The sequence below is a fragment of the Schistocerca gregaria genome, chromosome 2 (genome assembly GCF_023897955.1).
Source record: "Schistocerca gregaria isolate iqSchGreg1 chromosome 2, iqSchGreg1.2, whole genome shotgun sequence".
Classification (NCBI taxonomy): domain Eukaryota; kingdom Metazoa; phylum Arthropoda; class Insecta; order Orthoptera; family Acrididae; genus Schistocerca; species Schistocerca gregaria.
The window spans coordinates 122,094,221-122,113,292 of NC_064921.1; the positions used below are offsets into that span (position 1 = coordinate 122,094,221).

The 19,072-nt window shown below is 38.6% G+C and overlaps 1 protein-coding gene across 1 annotated transcript in view; it reads right to left on the reverse strand.

The window, feature by feature from the left end:
• LOC126336485 (dynein axonemal heavy chain 7) overlaps window positions 1-19,072 on the reverse strand; it is a 978,012-nt gene that overhangs the window by 646,700 nt on the left and 312,240 nt on the right. The window contains exons 9-10 of the mRNA XM_050000228.1: window positions 15,387-15,690; window positions 15,086-15,301 (exon numbers count right to left, since the gene is read on the reverse strand). Coding sequence (XP_049856185.1) covers window positions 15,086-15,301; window positions 15,387-15,690 — 520 coding nt within the window. The remainder of the gene's footprint in view (window positions 1-15,085; window positions 15,302-15,386; window positions 15,691-19,072) is intronic.

Here is a 19,072-nt window from a genome sequence, read left to right on the forward strand (position 1 = left end):
CTTCCTCTTTCACTGCTTTCTCCCGTCCATATTCACCTACTAATTTTCCTTCTCTGAATAATTTCTTTTATCTCTTCATACATTTCCTCTATCTCCTCATCTACGGAGCTAGTTGGCATATAAACTTGTAATGCTGTGGAGGGTGTGGGATTTGCTTCTGTCTTGGCTACAATAATGCACTCACTATGCTGTTCATAGTAGCGTATCTGCACTCCTATTTTTTCATTCATTACTAAGCCCACTCCCACATTACCCCTATTTGATTTTGTATTTATAACTCTGTACTCACCTGACCAGACGTGCTGTTCCTTCTGCCACTGAACTTCACTAATTCCCACTATATCTAGCTTTGACCTATCCGTTTTCCTTTTTAAATTTTCTAACCTACCAGCCTGATTCAGGGATCAGACATTCCAAGCTCCAATCAATAGAATGACAGTTTTGTTTCCCCTGACAACGACATCCTCCTGAGTAGTCCCTGCCCAGAGATCCGAATGGATGATTATTTTACCTCCAGAATATCTTACCCAAGAGGATGTCATTTAAGCATACAGTAGGGCTGCATGCCATCAGGATAAATTATGGCTGTAGTTACCTTTGCTTTCAGCCTTTCACAGAACCAGCACAGGCAAGGCTATTTTGGTTGATGTTATAAGGCCAGTCAATCATCCAGACTCTTGCCTTTGCAACTACCAAAGAGGCTGCTGCCCCTATTCAACAACAACACACTCTCAAAAGATACCCCTCCATTCTGGTTGCACCTATGGTACAAGCTATTTCTATTGCTGAAGCATGCAACCCTCCCCACCAATGCAAAGTCCATGGTTCATGAGGTTACTGCAGCACATTCTCAAGTTGCCAGGAGGAGTGTCTCTCCAGGCTTGTTGACACAGTTTACTGCATTTTGGCTGCTTTAACTCATGTTGTATTGACTTTCTGGTGTCATTTTGGCATGAGATTTATTTTTTGTTTTATTGTTAAGGCTCACGACCATAAAGGTGTTACATTGCATCTTGTTTTCATTGTTTGACCATAAATCTGTGAAATTTTTTTTTTGTGGCTGTTTTAAAAAAGTTGAGTAAATTTTTCCTTTGGAACTAATATTTCTTGTTGCAGCCCTTTCACTCGCAAATCGTCAATTCACTATCCTTCAATATGTTTAACATTTTGATGTAAAACTAATCTACATTACTATATTGAAAGGTTTTCTGATCAATCATTACAGATACAGTACATTTTATAGATTTCCTGGCAAATCCACTTCTCAGGGCGTGATACATTCTGATATGCACCAAATCAGTTACATAAAATAAATGGAGAATTACAGTGCTGTAGCCCCCCTTCTATTGATACATTTCTCTGGACGCCCATACCAAACCATAATACTCTCCATCGTATGCAAATACGAAACAGTTTTAACAATTCAGAAAAAATCTGTATGGAAATAACCTGAATCTGTGGAAAATAGCTGAAGTAGAACAAATTTGTTTAAATAGTGACAAAGCTGCACACGAGGCCTGTGACCATTATCTGAAACCCAAGCTTGCTTATTTTGGGCGACAGTAATAATGAAAATGATGTGAAAATTACCAAACTATCTGTTTAATAAGTCATGGCTGCAAAATACTGACACAAATTCTTTACAGATGAATGGAAAAACTGGAAGAAGCCGACCTCAGGGAAGATCAGTTTGGATTCCATGGAAACACTGGAACACGTGAGGTAATACTGACCCTATGACTTATCTCAGAAGATAGATTAATGAAAGGCAAACCTATGTTTCTAGCGTTTGTAGACTTAGAGAAAGCTTTTGACAATGTTGACTGGAATACTGTCTTTCAAATTCTGAAGGTGGCAGGGGTAAAATACAGGAAGCAGAAGATTATTTACAATTTGTACAGAAACCAGATCGCAGTTATAAGAGTCGAGGGCATGAAAGGAAAGCAGGGGTTGGGAAGGGAGTGAGACAGGGTTGTAGGCCATCCCCGATGTTATTCTATCTGTATATTGAGCAAGCAGTACTACGATACAAAAGAAAAATTTGGAGTAGGAATTAAAATCAATGGAGAAGAAATAAAAAAATCTGATGACATTGTAATTCTGTCAGAGACAGCAAAGGACCTCGAAGAGCAGCTGAACGGAATGGACAGTGTCTTGAAAGGAGGATATAAGATGAACATCAACAAAAGTAAAATGAGGTTAATGGAATGTAATCAAATTAAATCAGTTGATGCTAAGGGAATTACATTAGGAAATGAGACACTTAAAGTAGTAGATGAGTTTTGCTATTTGGGGAGCAAAATAACTCATGATAGTTGAAGTAGAGAGGATATAAAATGAAGCCTGGCAATTGCAAGGGAAGTGTTTCTGAAGAAGAGAAATTTATTAACATCGAGTCTAGATTTAAGTGTCAGAAAGTCTTTTCTGAAAGTATTTGTGTGGAGTGCAGCCATGTATGGAAGTGAAATATGGACAATAAATAGTTTAGACAAAAAGAGAATAGAAGTTTTCTAAATGTGGTGCTACAGACGAATGCTGAAGATTAGATGGGCAGATCACATAACTAATGAGGAGTTACTGAATAGAATTGTAGAGAAGAGTAATGTGTGGCACAACTTGACTAGAAGAAGGCATTGGTTGGTAGGACATGTTCTGAGGCATCAGGGTATCACATATTTAGTATTGCAGGGCAGTGTGGAGGATAAAAATCGTAAAGGGGGACCAAGAGAATACACTAAACAGATTGAGAAAGATGTAGGATGCAGTAGGTACTGGGAGATGAAGAAGCTTGCACATAATAAAGTAGCATGGAGAGCTGCATCAAACCACTCTCTGGACTGAACACGAAAACAACAACAACAACAATAAAAATGCCCTTCTTGTGCGTTTAAGAAAACAAATTTATTTTCCATCTGTTGATTAGTGTTTGACTTATTTCAAACTGACTTGCTTTGGGCAACGTCATTGATCTTCAGACATGTTGAACTGTATAAAAAGAAATGACAACTTGACTGTATTACAGAGCTAAAAGAATCCAACTAATTACAAAACACTGTAGAGCGAGACTGTCTACAGTAAGCCGTTTCACATGTGCATAGATTGCAGCACTATATGTAGAAAATGTAATATAGCTTGACATAAGACAATAAAAAATCTGTCTTGGGCATAGTGCAGCTTGTTATCTATTACACAAAAAAACCATTGAAAATATTATAACTGTTGCATCTGAGCTTGGTAAGAAAGCATACATCAGAGCACACTTAGAGGTGCATCACATTATGCACATAAACTACAAGGTTAAGGGATAAAGAGGTAAAGGGGGAGGAGGAGGGTAACCCGTCTGAGGTACTCTATGGAAACAACTAGTGTAAAGGATCCCAAAAAATAACAAAAATAAAAACCTAGCAAAAAATATTACAGTGTCAGTGATGTATGGTAAACACAAAATGGTGTCAGAAGGTGACAAAAATGGTTAACCTAAGAGCCCAAATAACACAATAATTGCTTTAAAATTATTTTATTAAAATATTAGCACACACCTGGAAAAATCATTCTGAATTAAGGACAAGAAATCTCAGAAAATATGCCCAGACCATGGATTAGGTGCCTAAAGGATAACTGGTGTAATGGATACTGCCACTATGAATATTTTATTTAGCATGTTTTATACATTTGGCAAACCAGTTTGGAATTGGAGCATGTTCTCAGTATTTTAACAAGACTGAGACAAGATTGATGTGTAGTTGTATTTCTGGGAGTATGCAGTTTATATTATTCAAATAATATACTTCTTTGTGTATACAATTATGTGCTTTACTATATTAACATTATTCTACCCAGATCTGAGAATATGAGGACACCAGAGAGTTAGTGTAGAAATCGGTCATGAAATAAACATATGGGTTAATCTGGTATAACCTATGTGGGAACAAGCAGTATTGTGGTTTCCTCCTGGAAGGAACTAAAGGAAGAGTGTTATGGAGGTGTAGTTCATTGAGAGTTTGGAGTTCATTAGAGGGGCCAGTAAGCCCACCAGATGTTGCTCCATCTCTGTGTGAGTACAGGTCTTATATGCATCTGCAAATCTGCACCTGGGGTTGTCAAAGTGAATGTTGGGTGAGTAATTGTTGAGCAATGGGAGATGTGAAAGTATACCTCATCCTCTCAATAGTCTTGCAGCCTACAGTGTATATGATGCTAGCACCCTCATACTCACAGAGAATTGAAAGCTACAGAAGCTGAAAGGTCCTGGGAGCAATAGAAACTTTTGGTTCTTGAACAGACTGGTTCTAATTCATGGTCTGGCTACTAAACATGGAAGAGTGCCTGGGAAAACATGGGAAATGCAATCTAAGGGGAGCAGGCGGAGGTCCCAAAAGACAGCCTTGAGGAATATTCTATGTGGTAAACCCACCAGTTGGTGAGCGTCAGGGAGTTGACACTGTTATGTGAATGTAAGTATTTCATAAGTTGGATGCACAGGACACTGTCATATGGGGATTAAAAAATTAACTAAGAGTTGGTATTGTAAGGCCTAAAGAGGTAATATCCCTGCTTTTGGAGAGGAGACTGTCCACAAGGTACATTCCAGCAGTCAGTCAAGCTCCATGGTGATGAATTGAGTCCAATTATTTCAGAGCCAAAAGTCCACTGAGTCATAAACCTGGCAACCATAGTCCAGTTGTGACGAGACAAGGACCTGATAAATACTGTGTAGAGTAGATATATGTACCCTAAGTGATGTGGGCAAGAAATAAGAGAGCATTCAACTTTCACATGGAGCTACTCTTAAGCAGCTACTCTAAAATTGACAAACATGGAGCAGCTATGTCAGCTTTCTAGCAAAGAGGAACCCCAAAAATCAGGACTGCACAACAGTGTGCAAGTGTTGGGTACCCATAACTCTACCCAAGTAGAGTTATGAAGTTATGAGTCAGGATGAACCTTGGTACAATAACAGAGATACATGACAAGTGTTTTCACAGGAGGAAATTGGAAGCATGAGGAAGGCTTCAACTGGAGGCCATTTGGCTTCTCAGAGCTGGTTTTCAACCGAGGCTACAGATTGATAGCTATACCAAGAGCAAAAGCAGGTTGATAAAGACTGACAGATAAAATGTATTAGGGAGCCTCAAAAACTTCGTCACTAAGGGTAAGTACAATGTGATGGTGTCAAGTGGTGTCATGTGCCTTATGTACGTCAGTAGAGAATGCATTCTGATGTTGGCATTTAGAAAATACCAGTTTGCAATCTTAACAAATGGTCAGCTGTGAATTGTGGCATCAGGAAATCACACTGATAGAGCGTCAAAAGCCTTGTAATTTGATAGCCCAACATAGCTGTCAGACCAACATCATAGAACTAGTCTGAAGAGTATATTGGTGATTCTAATTAGTCTCTAGGTATTGATGGATGGGGGGTTTTTGTCTGGTTAAACGATGGGAGAATGAAATTATCTCTCCACTGCAAACGAAAAGCACCTTCAGTCAAATATGTTGAAAACCACAAGTAGATGGAGTCTGTGAATCACATTCAAATGTTACATCCTCTGATTATGGATCAAATCAGTCAACAGCATGAAGCAATTCCCAGTTGATGAAAGCTTCATTTTATAATTCAGGAATATAGGAGTAAAGATAGGGAGATGTCTTCAACTTGTCTTTCATTTCTTCAGCCTGAGAAAGGTTACTTGCAACAGGACAAAAACGTCAGTAGTTTTATATATATTAAAAACAAAGATTCCAGGACTTACCAAGCGGGAGAGTGCCGGTAGATAGGCACAATGAATAAAACACACACACAGAATTTGAGCTTTAGCAACCGGTGGCTGCTTCGTCAGGAAAGAGGGAAGGAAAAGGAAAGATGAAAGGATGTGGGTTTGAAGGGAGAGGGTAAGGAGTCATTCCAATCCTGGGAGCGGAAAGACTCACCTTAGGGGGAAAAAAGGATAGGTATATACTCGCGCGCGCGCGCGCCCACACACACACACACACACACACACACACACACACACACACACACACACACACACACACACACACACACACACATATATCCATCCATCCATCCATACATGTCAAGCTATATTACATTTTCTACATATAGTGCTGCAACCTATGCACATGTGAAACGGCTTACTGTAGATAGTCTCGCTCTACAGTGTTTTGTAATTAGTTGGATTCTTTTAGCTCTGTAATACAGTCAAGTTGTCATTTCTTTTTATACAGTTCAACATGTCTGAAGATCAATGACGTTGCCCAAAGCAAGTCAGTTTGAAATAAGTCAAACACTAATCAACAGATGGAAAATAAATTTGTTTTCTTAAACGCTTTTATCTGGTAGTCTCAAGATGACCTACAAGCAAAATTTGTAGATGAATAGTTTTAACACACACACACACATATCCATCCATCAATACATGTGTGTGTGAGTGCGCGAGTATATACCTATCCTTTTTTCCCCCTAAGGTAAGTCTTTCCACTCCCGGGATTGGAATGACTCCTTACCCTCTCCCTAAAAGCCACATCCTTTCATCTTTCCTTTTCCTTCCTTCTTTCATGACGAAGCAGCCGCTGGTTGCGAAAGCTCAAATTCTGTGTGTGTGTTTGTGTGTTTTATTCATTGTGTCTATCTACCGGCACTTTCCCGCTTGGTAAGTTGTGGAATCTTTGTTTTTAATATATTTTTCCCATGTGGAAGTTTCTTTCTATTTTATTTACATCATCAGTAGTTTTATATATATTGACAATGCAGTTACAAACCCAGAAAAATTTTATTGACTGTGACAGTGGCCATGGAAGCCAACATTTATATTGTCTTTCATTTACCTGAAAGGTAGCCAAGTAAGAAGAACACAGATGCTGTCATAAATCGGGTCCCACAGTGTTCAGCAAACACCAATGCATACGTGGAAATACTGCCATGTAGAAGGAGTCCTAGAACAGTGGCTACGTTTGGAAGCTCAGTGGACTACTGAGATTGGTACACACATAAGGTGAAGACCTTTTTCCCATGTTTAATTAGGTAGAAAGCCTTTGCATGGACCCACTTAAAAAGTGATGTGGGCATTCTCTAAAGACTGTCACTCACGATATAGCAAGTCCGTTTGATGATCCTCAACAGTACCTTTGGTTCATCATGGTACCAGCCACTGATAAGGAAACTGGTCCAAGGATATGACATGCTCACCAGAAAGCGAACAAGCAGTCATTGTCACAAAGAGTGTCATATAATGATCATTTTAGTGACGTCATGAGATTTGTGGAAGATATTGTAAGGTCTGTAGCCAGAAAGGTGATACGGACATCACTAGAGTGGGAAGGGAAATAGTCACTGAGGACATGCAGCTCAAGATCAGACAAAAGTTGGTCAATCAGAAGGGGGGGGGGGGGGTGAGTTATGGTAGTAATCTCAAGGTAAAAAAGTGTACATGGACAAATAAACAATGGAAACATTAACCACTGGGATTGTTCACACACCCGTTGCTCTCTTAAGTTACACTGCTTCCTATATTGCACAAAAGGGAATTCAATCACCAATAACATCTGTGTAAAAAACATACAGACCACTCCAGAAACCCTATCATGGGCATTGAGGTTCTGGTAGAATGCACAGTAACCTAGAATGGTGGGAGAATGGTCATCAGGGAAATGTGTTTCTTGGAGAGCAACACAGATTACTGGCAGACCCCATCGGAGGGCGTAGCTTCTCCAGCTGGATGCAGGAGGAGTAGAGGGCCCAAAAGACGGTGCTATGGTGGAAGCACAAGAGGAGAGGGACTACCTCCTGCCTCCGTGACTAACAGAGATTGATTCTGAGGAAATTGAGAGAATAAGTACTCAAGGTACTGCCAATGATCTGGTCCAGTTGTGGCAAAAGTTGATAGCATGGAATGGAAAATAAGCAGTCATAGCTTTTTCCAAGCTTCAAAGTATCATAGGCAATTGGAGACCTGGTTTTATAGGCAATAGGTTTTACATGAATTAATTAGGGTAGAACATTTTGGGGATCAGGTAGGATGATCATCTTCACAGGTGATAGAGAAATGCAGCTGCCCACATGGTAAGTTTTCATGAGGCTGCTGATCACCATACCACCAAATTGGGTTGTTCATCCACAGGGAAAACATGTACCTGAATCACTGGCATTCAGAGCACTGCATTGAGGATGGAAAATATGCCACATCACAACAGTACACCACGAATTTGACTTTCTTAGGAAGTGAATCCTGCTGAATAGCAAGGATGAATGCTCCAGTGTCAATCTTGATTTCCGGTGGTAACCTACAGGCATGACTTATGAAATGAACCCTTTGCTTCTCCAAGTTTTAGTGGAATTCCTCATCTGTATTTGGTGTACTTCCTAGTGAGGTTCTTATGGGTTGTTATTGTAATAGGTAACATTCTCCACAAAAAACATCTGCTTAGTAGATGAAAATGGCACTCCATTTGTCCATATTCAAACTAGGAACTGCAGTTCACTTGATTTAGCTTTCTTACCATGGCATGGCCATGGAGGGAAAGTTCTTAGGCTCATAGCAACCTGCACTGAAGAATTCAGGAGTGTCTGAAGTGACTGCCAGGACCTCATGGTCACCAACCATAAACTTTGGTTTACTCATCATGCCACATATCTGTCACAATGCTGCTACTCCAAATGAGGGTTCTCCTCATGTCACTGCCCACACAGAGCAATGATGGCCATTGCCTGGAGTCCTGTTGCTCACAAATGGACAGGCATGTGCAGCTTGGCATGCACTGGGAGTAACAGCTCAGGCATCAATAGTGCATTCTACGCATAGCAAAGGGGCTACCACTTACAGGTACCTAACACATCCTACACCACCACCACAAACACCTGTACTAGCTACCATGTTGTGTAAAGGGTGACCTCCACCGAAATGCCAAAACTTCTTCATATTAAAAAAAAAAAAATTAAATGTAGAGGTCATCGAACTTTCCCTTTTCCTGGCCTTTATCTCATATCTTCCTGGGGTGGCATGTTAATTATTAGAGTTGGTGGGGTTAGAGGTAGAGTGTTTTCAGATGCCCTTCAGATGGTGTAAAATAAACAGTGTGGTAAAAACATTAACATTGTAGGAAAAGACAAATTGCCTGTTACCATAAAAAAAGACACATCAAGTTGCAGACAGGCACAATTAAAAGACACTTACACAAAGCTTTCAGCCACAGCCTTCATCAGTAAAAGAGATACACCCACCATTCACAAAGACAAGCAAGCATACCTCACATACAAACGACTGTCAACTCCAGCATCTCAGGCTGGAATCCAACTATCACATGGGATCATGGGATGCTAGCAGCAATCCAGGAGGAGACATGGAAGGGGAAGGAACCCTGTGCTTGTCAAGCACATAGTCACAAAAGAGTTGTAAGCCCCTTGCAAGGGGGGGGGGGGGGGTGGAGTAAACAAGTTCACTTTTCAGATTTTGTTGTCAAGATCTCTCTGATGGCCTAACTGAGGCATTATAGTCTTTCTTGTTCTAACTTTTGGAGTCTGCGCTTGTCCCACAGAAAGGCAGGAAAACAGGTATTGAAGTTCTTCCATACCATTTCACTCTCTACTATTTTGTAAACTGATGTTTACTCCAATCTCATGATGTAGATAGTCAAGCCAAGACCCCTGTGACCTGAGACTCACAATGGTGCACCACAGTCCCTTACAAACTCAGTCACATCAGTTTGGTGTGAGAGGCTTCACCATTCCGTTACCAAGCCAATACCAGGAGTACAATACAAATATTTTTCATGGTTTAATAAAGCAGACTGGGAAAGCATGGCTCATATGCATTCCGCTCCAACAAGCTTGGTCCCCACCACCAGCAACCTTACTCACACAGTGCTGTCACAGCCTTGCCACAACCTATGGTTTTCTCATTTATCTATACTATATGAATAGATACTCAGTTTAGTTCCTTTGCTCAGAACAACAGGTTTGGATGTTTACAAAATGATGCTTTCATTCTATCGAGAAACAAAAGGTGCTGCTGCTTTTTGACATCATGCACACAAGATCAGTACCCAAAACTTGCTGCCTTTGTTCTTAAAGTAAAAATCAATACGTAGTTGTGAGATACATTTTCTTCAATAAAGTGCATTAAATCTACTTAGCATGGTGCACTGATGAATGAGTTGTTGGAAAATCAACTCCATTTCACTACAAGTCAAACAGACTCAATATTACTGAACTTGTCAAAACCAAGTAAATAGATTCAATGTAAATATTTAAATTTTAATGTAACAATGGAAAATCCAGGATGGAATGTAACAATATTATGAGAAGGAAAGTTGCTACTCACCATACAGCATAGATGCTGAGTGGCAGATTGGTACAACAAAGAGACTCACAATTATAGCTTTCAGCCATTAAGGCCTTTGTCAACGAAAGACAGATATACGCTCTCTCTCTCTCTCTCTCTCTCTCTCTCTCTCTCTCTCTCTCTCTCTCTCTCACACACACACACACACACACACACACACACACACACACACACACACACACACACACACACACACACACACACTTGCAAAGGCAACTCACACACATGACTGTAGTCTCAGGCAACTGATACCACACTGTGGGCAGCAGGACCAGTGCATGATGGGAGTGGTGACTGGGTAGGGGTAAGGAGGGGCCTGGAATGGGGAGGGAGAGAGATAATGGTGGGGGTGGCGAGCAGCGAAGTGCTGCATGTTAGATTGAGGGCAGGGAAGAGGTTGAGAGGAAGGGAGGGGGGGGGGGGGGGGGGGGGGTAAGGCAGCGGAAAAGGAGAGAAATAAAAAGATTAAGTGTGGTGGTGAAATGACAGCTGTGTAGTGCTGGAATGAGAACAGGAAAGGGACTGGGTTGGTGAGGGCAGTGACTAACAAAGGTTGAGGCCAGGAGAGTATATGATTGTGCAAGAAATAGGATGTTGGTAGACCTCCTAAATTCATATGATCTGATGCAGGCAGTGTTTTTTCCAACCAGGATGCAGGGGAACAGAAGGACAGCCATAGACAATATTTTAATTCTGTCTTCAATAGTAGGTGGGCATTCTTTTATTAAAAAAAAAAGAAAAAGACTCATCCGTGAACAAGACTGGCAGGAAGTTTATAGTGCTGATGACTTAGATGACAAATATAATCCTTTCCTTAACACATTTCTCATGCTCTTTGAGAGTTCCTTTCCATTAGAATGTTCTAAATGGGGTACAAGCTGTAAAAGGCAGCCTGGGTGGCTGACTAGTGGGATAAGGATATCATGTAGAACAAAGCAGAAATTATATTAGTCATATAACACTCTCGAAAAATGCCTTTCCGAGGCTGATGTCTGGAATATTCCCTGTGATACTGACAAGGGGGAGACTGAGTCAATAATTAAATCACTGAAGACTAAGGACTCTCATGGATATGATGGAGTGCCTAGCAGAATATTAAAGTACTGTGCTGTACATATTAGCTCTGTACTTAGGCATACAATGTGCGACAATAAAGTAATGAGACTGATGTGAAAAAAAAAATGTTGCTTACCGTTTTAGTCAAGTTTAGTGTTGTCTCCTGCAAAGTAGTTCCCTTCTGACTGCACACACATTTTCCAGCACTTCTACCATTGATGGTAACATTTCTGGAACTCATCTTCTGTAATATCCTCCAAGACCCTTATCACAGCTTTTGGGACATCTTGTGTTGTTGGAAAATGGTGTCCCTTGACCACTGTTTTAACTCATGGAAATAGAAAAAAGTCGCACGAAGCGATATCTGGTGAATAAGGTGGCTGTGGTAGTACTAAAATTTGTTTTGAGGATACATATTGCTGTACTGACAGAGCAGTATGGTATGGCACATTATCGTGATGCAGAATCCAATTATCAGCAATGTTGTCACGGACACGAAGAACTCTTTTACGAAGTCTTTCTAAAATATCTTTGTAATAACATAGGTTAACTGTTTGTCCAGGAGGCACCCCACTCTTTATAAACAATTCCTTGGAATGAGGTTGATGGTCATCCACTGTGGTCTTCATCTTCAACATTCGTTGTGCCTTCACTAAAGATTTTATGCCAATGAAAAACTTGAGCCCTTGACATAACTTCCTCTCAAAAAGACTTCTGAAGCTTACCGTAAGTTTTCGTCACATTTTCATCCAATTTAATGCAAAAAGAAATGGCATATTGTTGCACAACATTATTCTGTTCCATTTCCATGACGAGTGACACAAACACATGTTAACTTATTACAGCACAACTCACGACTGAGCAGTTGCATCAACGTGCCACTTGGACTAGAAGCAGCTTATAGACTACGGTAAAAGATATTGTGCCCACGCAAGCGAGCAGGGTTGCCACATCTTGCAAAGAAAATCAGTCTCATTACTTTATTGTCGCACTTCATATTTGTAAATTTTCCTTTGGGAATGGTCAGTTCCCTGAACAATTAAAGTACTCAGTAGTAAACCTGCTTTACAGAAAGGGAGAAAGGGATAACATAGACAATTTTAGTCCTGTTTCTATGCCATCAGTGTTTGCTAAAATTATTGAAAAGGCTGTGTATGTAAGGATAATTGATGATTTTATATCATATAATACACACCTGTAGCAGTCAAAGCATCCGCTTCATACACCTGCCCCCCAACCCTCATACAACTTCCCTATCACCACACCTTCAGCTTGGGCTGCTGTTTTTATTCTAGTGATTTGTAACAATATTTTACTACCGTCAAACAAGCACTGTGTCAGAATTATGATGTGTGCTATGAATCAAATGAAGTTTAATATAATTTTAAGCCATGTTAATGACCAGTTATTTGTATCTTTTGCACAGTCCCACGTACTTTACACCAAAGACTTACGCATTTGTGTCATGGTACAATATAATTTTGATTGTGATTCATTTAGATGACACAGAGAGTCCTTTATAAATTTATGGTTCTGTTCACATGCAAATTATGATTATAAGATGTTGATTGAGCTGTATTGAAAAGGGATAACAGGGCTAAAAATCTACAAAAACAAAACAAAAACATGTTAATTGGAGCAAAGGATTAAGAAACCAAAATAGTACTATGACAGCTTTCAGTGTTATCTTTATGAGTATGGGCAAGGGGCACTACATCAGTAGTGTGTGGGTAAGTTGAGAATTTGGGCCTGAGGGGACATGTGCTGGATAGTCCATGCAGTTGTGATGACCACTGTGTCTGGATGGTGCATTGGTTAGTGCATCTGCACAGTAAGCAGGAGATCTGGATTTGAATCCCAGTCTGGCACAAATTTTCAACTTCCCCCTTTGATTTAAATCAATGACTTCCTGGCAGCTAATATCATTAATTCCTTTGTGCCTCATTCATGGCTGCAGGATCAAAATGGTGTCCATTCTTTCAGATTTGTCCTAAAGACCAGACATCACATTCATAATGTTTTAATAATTAATAGTAATTAAAAAGTCATCTTTTAAGTAAAACTAGTTACTAGAAACAAGGTCTTTTGACCTCTTGGTTTGACTGAAATACATTAATTGCTTCAAAAGTCCTTTCTAAAAATGTCAAAATTGAATTGATCAGTTTCGTCATAGCACGTTTTGCAGGATTACAAGACGGAAGGAGCCTCCAATAAAATTTATTATGACATTCTCAATAAGAGGTGGTTCTGATTCCCAATTTATGTTGGTAGAGCTAGGGTTAATTTCTGAAAAAGAAACTGTATATAAAAACTTTATTGTTATTGTTGTTGTCTCAACAACAACAACAAAGTTGTAATGTGTACAATAACAATAACTATGCAGTAGTAGTAATAAACTTTACACAGAGTGGTTACTTTTACTTTACAGCTGTACATTAATATGCATATTGTCACAGTAGGTTATAAGTACAAATGATGAAGTAAAACTTTAACCAAAAAATGTAAGGCTACAGCTTACATAACAGTTTACAACTGAAGCAATAAAACTGAACAGAGTGAGTGATTGTGATCAATCATGAATTTATCAAAGGTGTGAGCTCAATAGAATTATATCATAGCATACATGATATTCTGGCAAACAAATATCATTCAAATATGATTTCTGAATGCAAAACATGCCTCTTATATACAGAAGTAGATGGCCTTACCCTGCCTACCTACCAGTAGTTGTGCTGAAATGTTAATCATTTGCATATCTAAGCATGTAGCACATTTGATACCAATGTTATGCTTGTTTCATGATGCCTCAAGGATGTTGTGATTTTAATATACAGCATTGCACAATAAAAAATAATATTGTGTACAATAACAATAACTATGCAGTAGTAGTAATAAACTTTACACAGAGTGGTTACTTTTCCTTTACAGCTGTTCATTAATATACATATTGTCACAGTAGGTCATAAGTACAAATGATGAAGTAATGGCTTAAATAATTACCTAAAATAAGGAAACAATTAACTGAAGTTTCCAACTTTTTGTGGAACAAGAGAAATCCAAATAAAACATTTTATATATTTTCACAAAAGAATCTTCTACAGAATAAAACCAGGAGCCAAATAGGTACTTCTTTAAATTATCATAAAACAGAATTATACTACTTGTTATATCATTCATATCAAAAGGCAGTGAACCAAATATTTCAGCACCAATATTCTTTACCCATTTAATACAAGCAGTAAGCACTTCAGCTCAGAATGGAGATTATTTTTCCTTCTAAAATTATGGTCATGATATCACCAATATGTTCCATACTGAGTAGCATTAATTATGACAAAACACATCAAAGCCTATATGTACTGAGATGCTGTACTTGTTATACTAAAATATTTGCAAAAAAATGGCATGAGTTTCAGGGAGGAACACACAAAGTAGGAATCATAAAAGTTACTCCACTTACAATAATTAAAACTTACATCAATATTTTCGTGCCAACATCAACCAACCCTTCATATTCTATATCACCATCTATAATATTCTAAACTACAATCCTTTCTGTTTTACATAGTGTATTTTAGTGTTTAATGTCACAAAACTTCAGTAATTAAAGCAGACTATTTTACTTTCTTGAAAGAACAAACTAAAAAATCCAAAAATTATGTAAAAAAAAGATGCAGTATAAAACTTACCTTTTTTCGTAGAGGATACTGGGACAATTCCCAACCATATGCTTGTTCTTCTTCATTGAAACGATCAATCTGCTCAAGAGCTTTCTGAACACGTGCATCTAAACGTTGGGCTTTCTTCAAATACTTTGGCAGTTTATCAAGTTCTCCAAATGTTTCAAATTCATCTGCTCGTTTGTCATATAACTCTAAGTCCTCTTCAAAAGCTTTAATTTTAGTCTGTGTCATCAACAAAATTATATGAGCATTATTCAGTAATTACCAATACAAAAAGTTGCTACAGCATGTAATAGAGAAAAAATACCTTAAGGGCATCTTGGAATTCCAAAGTTTTTTGCTCTACAATAGCACGATGCTCATCAAAAACACTGGGCATGCGCCTAAACCATTCAAATGTAATGGCATTCTGTTCCATTTCCAAAGGTGTGAATGTTGTGTAGTCAACCAGGAAAAGCAAGTAGCGACATACTTCACGAATTCGTTCCTCCATTTCAAAATCTGTCTGACTTTCCATAACCCGGACCTTTGCAATGTATTCCATCAATTCAGCAGTATTACCAGGTGCTGTCAAAGCTTCATTTGACATTTTTTCATACTCCTCTCCTAACCTACAATTTCAATAACACATTTAGAAAGTTGAAATCCTTGATATACATATCAGAAACCACAAGTACTTCAGAAATTATACAATAAAAAAGGTTGTGATGAATTAATTCTTTCTTAAAACTTGTAAAATTGTATCTTGCTGGTGCAAAAGTTCTGGTTTGTTTTTGGTTTGATAACCATTTATGTTGTGAACACTGGAGCATAATTAATCCAAAATACATTCAATTCCATTGTCACACACATCTATGTTAAACCAGCCACTCAGTTCTACATTTAAAGTTATCCACAGTTATGAAGTTCTAGTCACAAACACAAATATGAAAACTCTCTTATTCGTTAAATAAAATTTCTGAAAGATTGTTGAATACTGTTGCTGTAGTCTTCAGTCCTAAGACTGGTTTGATGCAGCAGTAAACAACAGTCTATCCTGTACAAGCCTCTTTATCTGTGCATAACCATGGCAACCTATGTCTTTATGAATCTGTTTGCTTTATCCAAGCACTGATCATCACTGCACATTTTTACACCGCACACCTCCTTCTGTTACCAAATCAAAGATTCCTTGGAGCCTCAGGATGTGTCCTACCAACCAATCCCTTCTCTTAGTCAACTTACAAAACAAATTTCTTTTTTCCCACATTCAATACACTGTCTCTTCACCAGTTATTCAATCTACCCATTTGATCTCCATTATTCTTCTGTAGCACCACATTTGAAGAGTTTGATTTTCTTCTTGTCTGAACTAATTAACGTGCACATTTCATTACCATACCAAGCTACAATCCATACAAAGGCCTCCAGAAAAGAACTGCTAATTTTTAAATTCCTGTTCACTGCTAACAAATTTTTCTTTTTCAGGATCACTTTTCTTTTTATTGCCAGTCTGCATTTGATGTCCTCTCTATATCAGGCACTATCAGTTATTTCAAAATCTTACACATGGCCACAAAATAGCAGCTGTGTAATTCTGAAGAGATTGAAAACTGGTTGGCTGATTTTTCGATCTCTTTACTGTCAGTTATTTTGCTGCCCAAATATCAAAACCCATCCACTGCTTTTTGTTTCTCACCTCCTAATTTAATTTTATCCACATCACCTGATTTAACTTGACTGGATAAAGTTCCCATTGTTTTACATTTATTGATGTTCATCTTTTAACCCCTTTTCAAGAAATTATCCATTCTATCCAACTGATCTTCCAAGTCCTTTGCACCCAATGTCATCAGCAAATCTCAGAGTTTATGTTACTTCAATTACTTTCAAAAATATCTGCTTGGTATCCTTAATTGCTTCTTCAGTGTACAGCTTAATCTTTCAGAGCACATCAAATTCTTCTCACAGTATCATCTCTCCAACCTCATCTTCATCTACCTCCCCTTCTCTTTCTATAAAGTTGTCTTCAAATTTGTTTCCCTTGCAAAGGCTCTCGATGTATTCCTTCCACCTTTCAGCCTTACTTTCTTTGCTTTCCATCCATTCTCTTTTTTCTAAAGACCTCTTTAATTATTCAATAAGCAGCATCTATAATTCCCATAGTCAGGGGTGCTTCTACAGCCTCACATTTCTCGTCTACTTTGTCATTTTGCACTTATTGCCAATCTAATTTTTTATACATTCAAATTATTTTTTGTCTGAATATTTAAATTTCCTTCTTTAGTCAGATACACTTAGAATCTCTTTTGTACAGAGTGTGGGCATGCTCTGGTGGAGAATGATGAATCATGATGAGTTAGAAGCCACTCAGAAACAGGTTTGTAGTAAGACTCAGATCATTTCTTTGCTTAGTGTGGCCCACAAATGGCCCTATCTTGTGTAGGGCTGATGCAGCAAACTGACATGGTCTGCTGAGAATGGAACACAATCCTGTGCAGCTGTGGCGAGTGAAGGGCATAGACATCCAGGCAGGGAATGCCAGATCAGTGGCTGCCTGGTGCTGCCTGCTGCTGGTGAGTGCCCCAGTGTCTCAGCAGCTAGGGGGGCTACAGTTTGACCATTGCCCATTAGATATGAGTTGGACCCCTCGGCCCATGGTCCTGACAGGATGACTGCAGGACATTGCCGACCTCACTATGGAGGCTAACACTATGACAGTTAACTATTCAATGATTTGCTGCTTCAATGCATGGGCAGCCTAGCCAGACAGCCAGTATTTGTTTGTAGCAAAACAAGTTTGTTAGGGTGTGTGGCTGCATAGATGTCAAATATGCCAAGTGTCAAAGTGTCTCTGGTTATGGTTACTGTCTGGACATCGTTCAGAAGAAGAACGGTGATGCCTGGTGAGCACTCTGGTACAATGTTGGGTTAGTGTATTGCCATAAGTTATCTGCTTTACAGCATCAAGCCTCTCTATATAGGCTGATGTCATTACACACTTCTCCTCTTTAAAGAACTCAACCCATCAAATTCTCCCTGTTGCTGAATCTGGAACTAGTTAATTCCTTGCAGTTCACTGTGGACACATCTTGTCTGTCTATATCTCACAACATCTATCAGAGTTCATATGTGACACTTTAACAGTTAAAGGCCCTTGATAACAATCAAACTTGTTTGTCAGTTCACTGTTTTATACCCATGGGTCTTTCAAACAAGCACACGGATATAACAACACAGTTTGTCAAATTTAACCTCACTTTTGAAGCAGCTGTCACACTGCATTTATCAAGTGATTAAGTAATATTGACTCTAGTGGGAGTGACTACAAATGCATATAAAACATTTTTTGCATTGACTTTAGCACTATGTGTAAAGAAGATAAAGAAAATAATGTGTTGGTCCAGGGAATAGCTGAAACTGGGAGGTAAATATACCAATGAAAATCTGCTAAAGGAGATATTGCATTCAGATTGTGATGATTACAACAACTTTCTCCAAATAGACAGCTAAACTTTTAATTTACTTCACACTTACATTGAAAAAAAAAAGATGTGAAAATTTATTCTCTCCTACTTGGTCCCCTAACGAAAGTTCATTAAAACACCACTATGTGGGGACATATACATTGTCCATGAATGAATTGTGAGTTTTGATTTATTTCATTTAATCGCATTCTTGGTTCTATGTTGTGTGTAAAATATTCAGTTTCTTCTTCATGTCTTTCTACATAATATATGTCTGAGAAACATGCAACACCTCAAGCATTTTGGTAATTGCCAGTACTCTTTTGTTTTTATCCTCAATTACAGTTTGCAAAACTGTGGAAACTCATAAGTCAGTGAATAAATTGCCATTAAAACTCTTTCTCAGAGGAAGTGCACGACAGAATGTTAAAACAAACGATAGCCACCAATTTGTCACATCAATCATCAATCATAATTTAGTTGCAAACTACAAAATAATTTGACAAAACTAACACAACTGAAGAAATTGTTTGATTAGTTACAGATG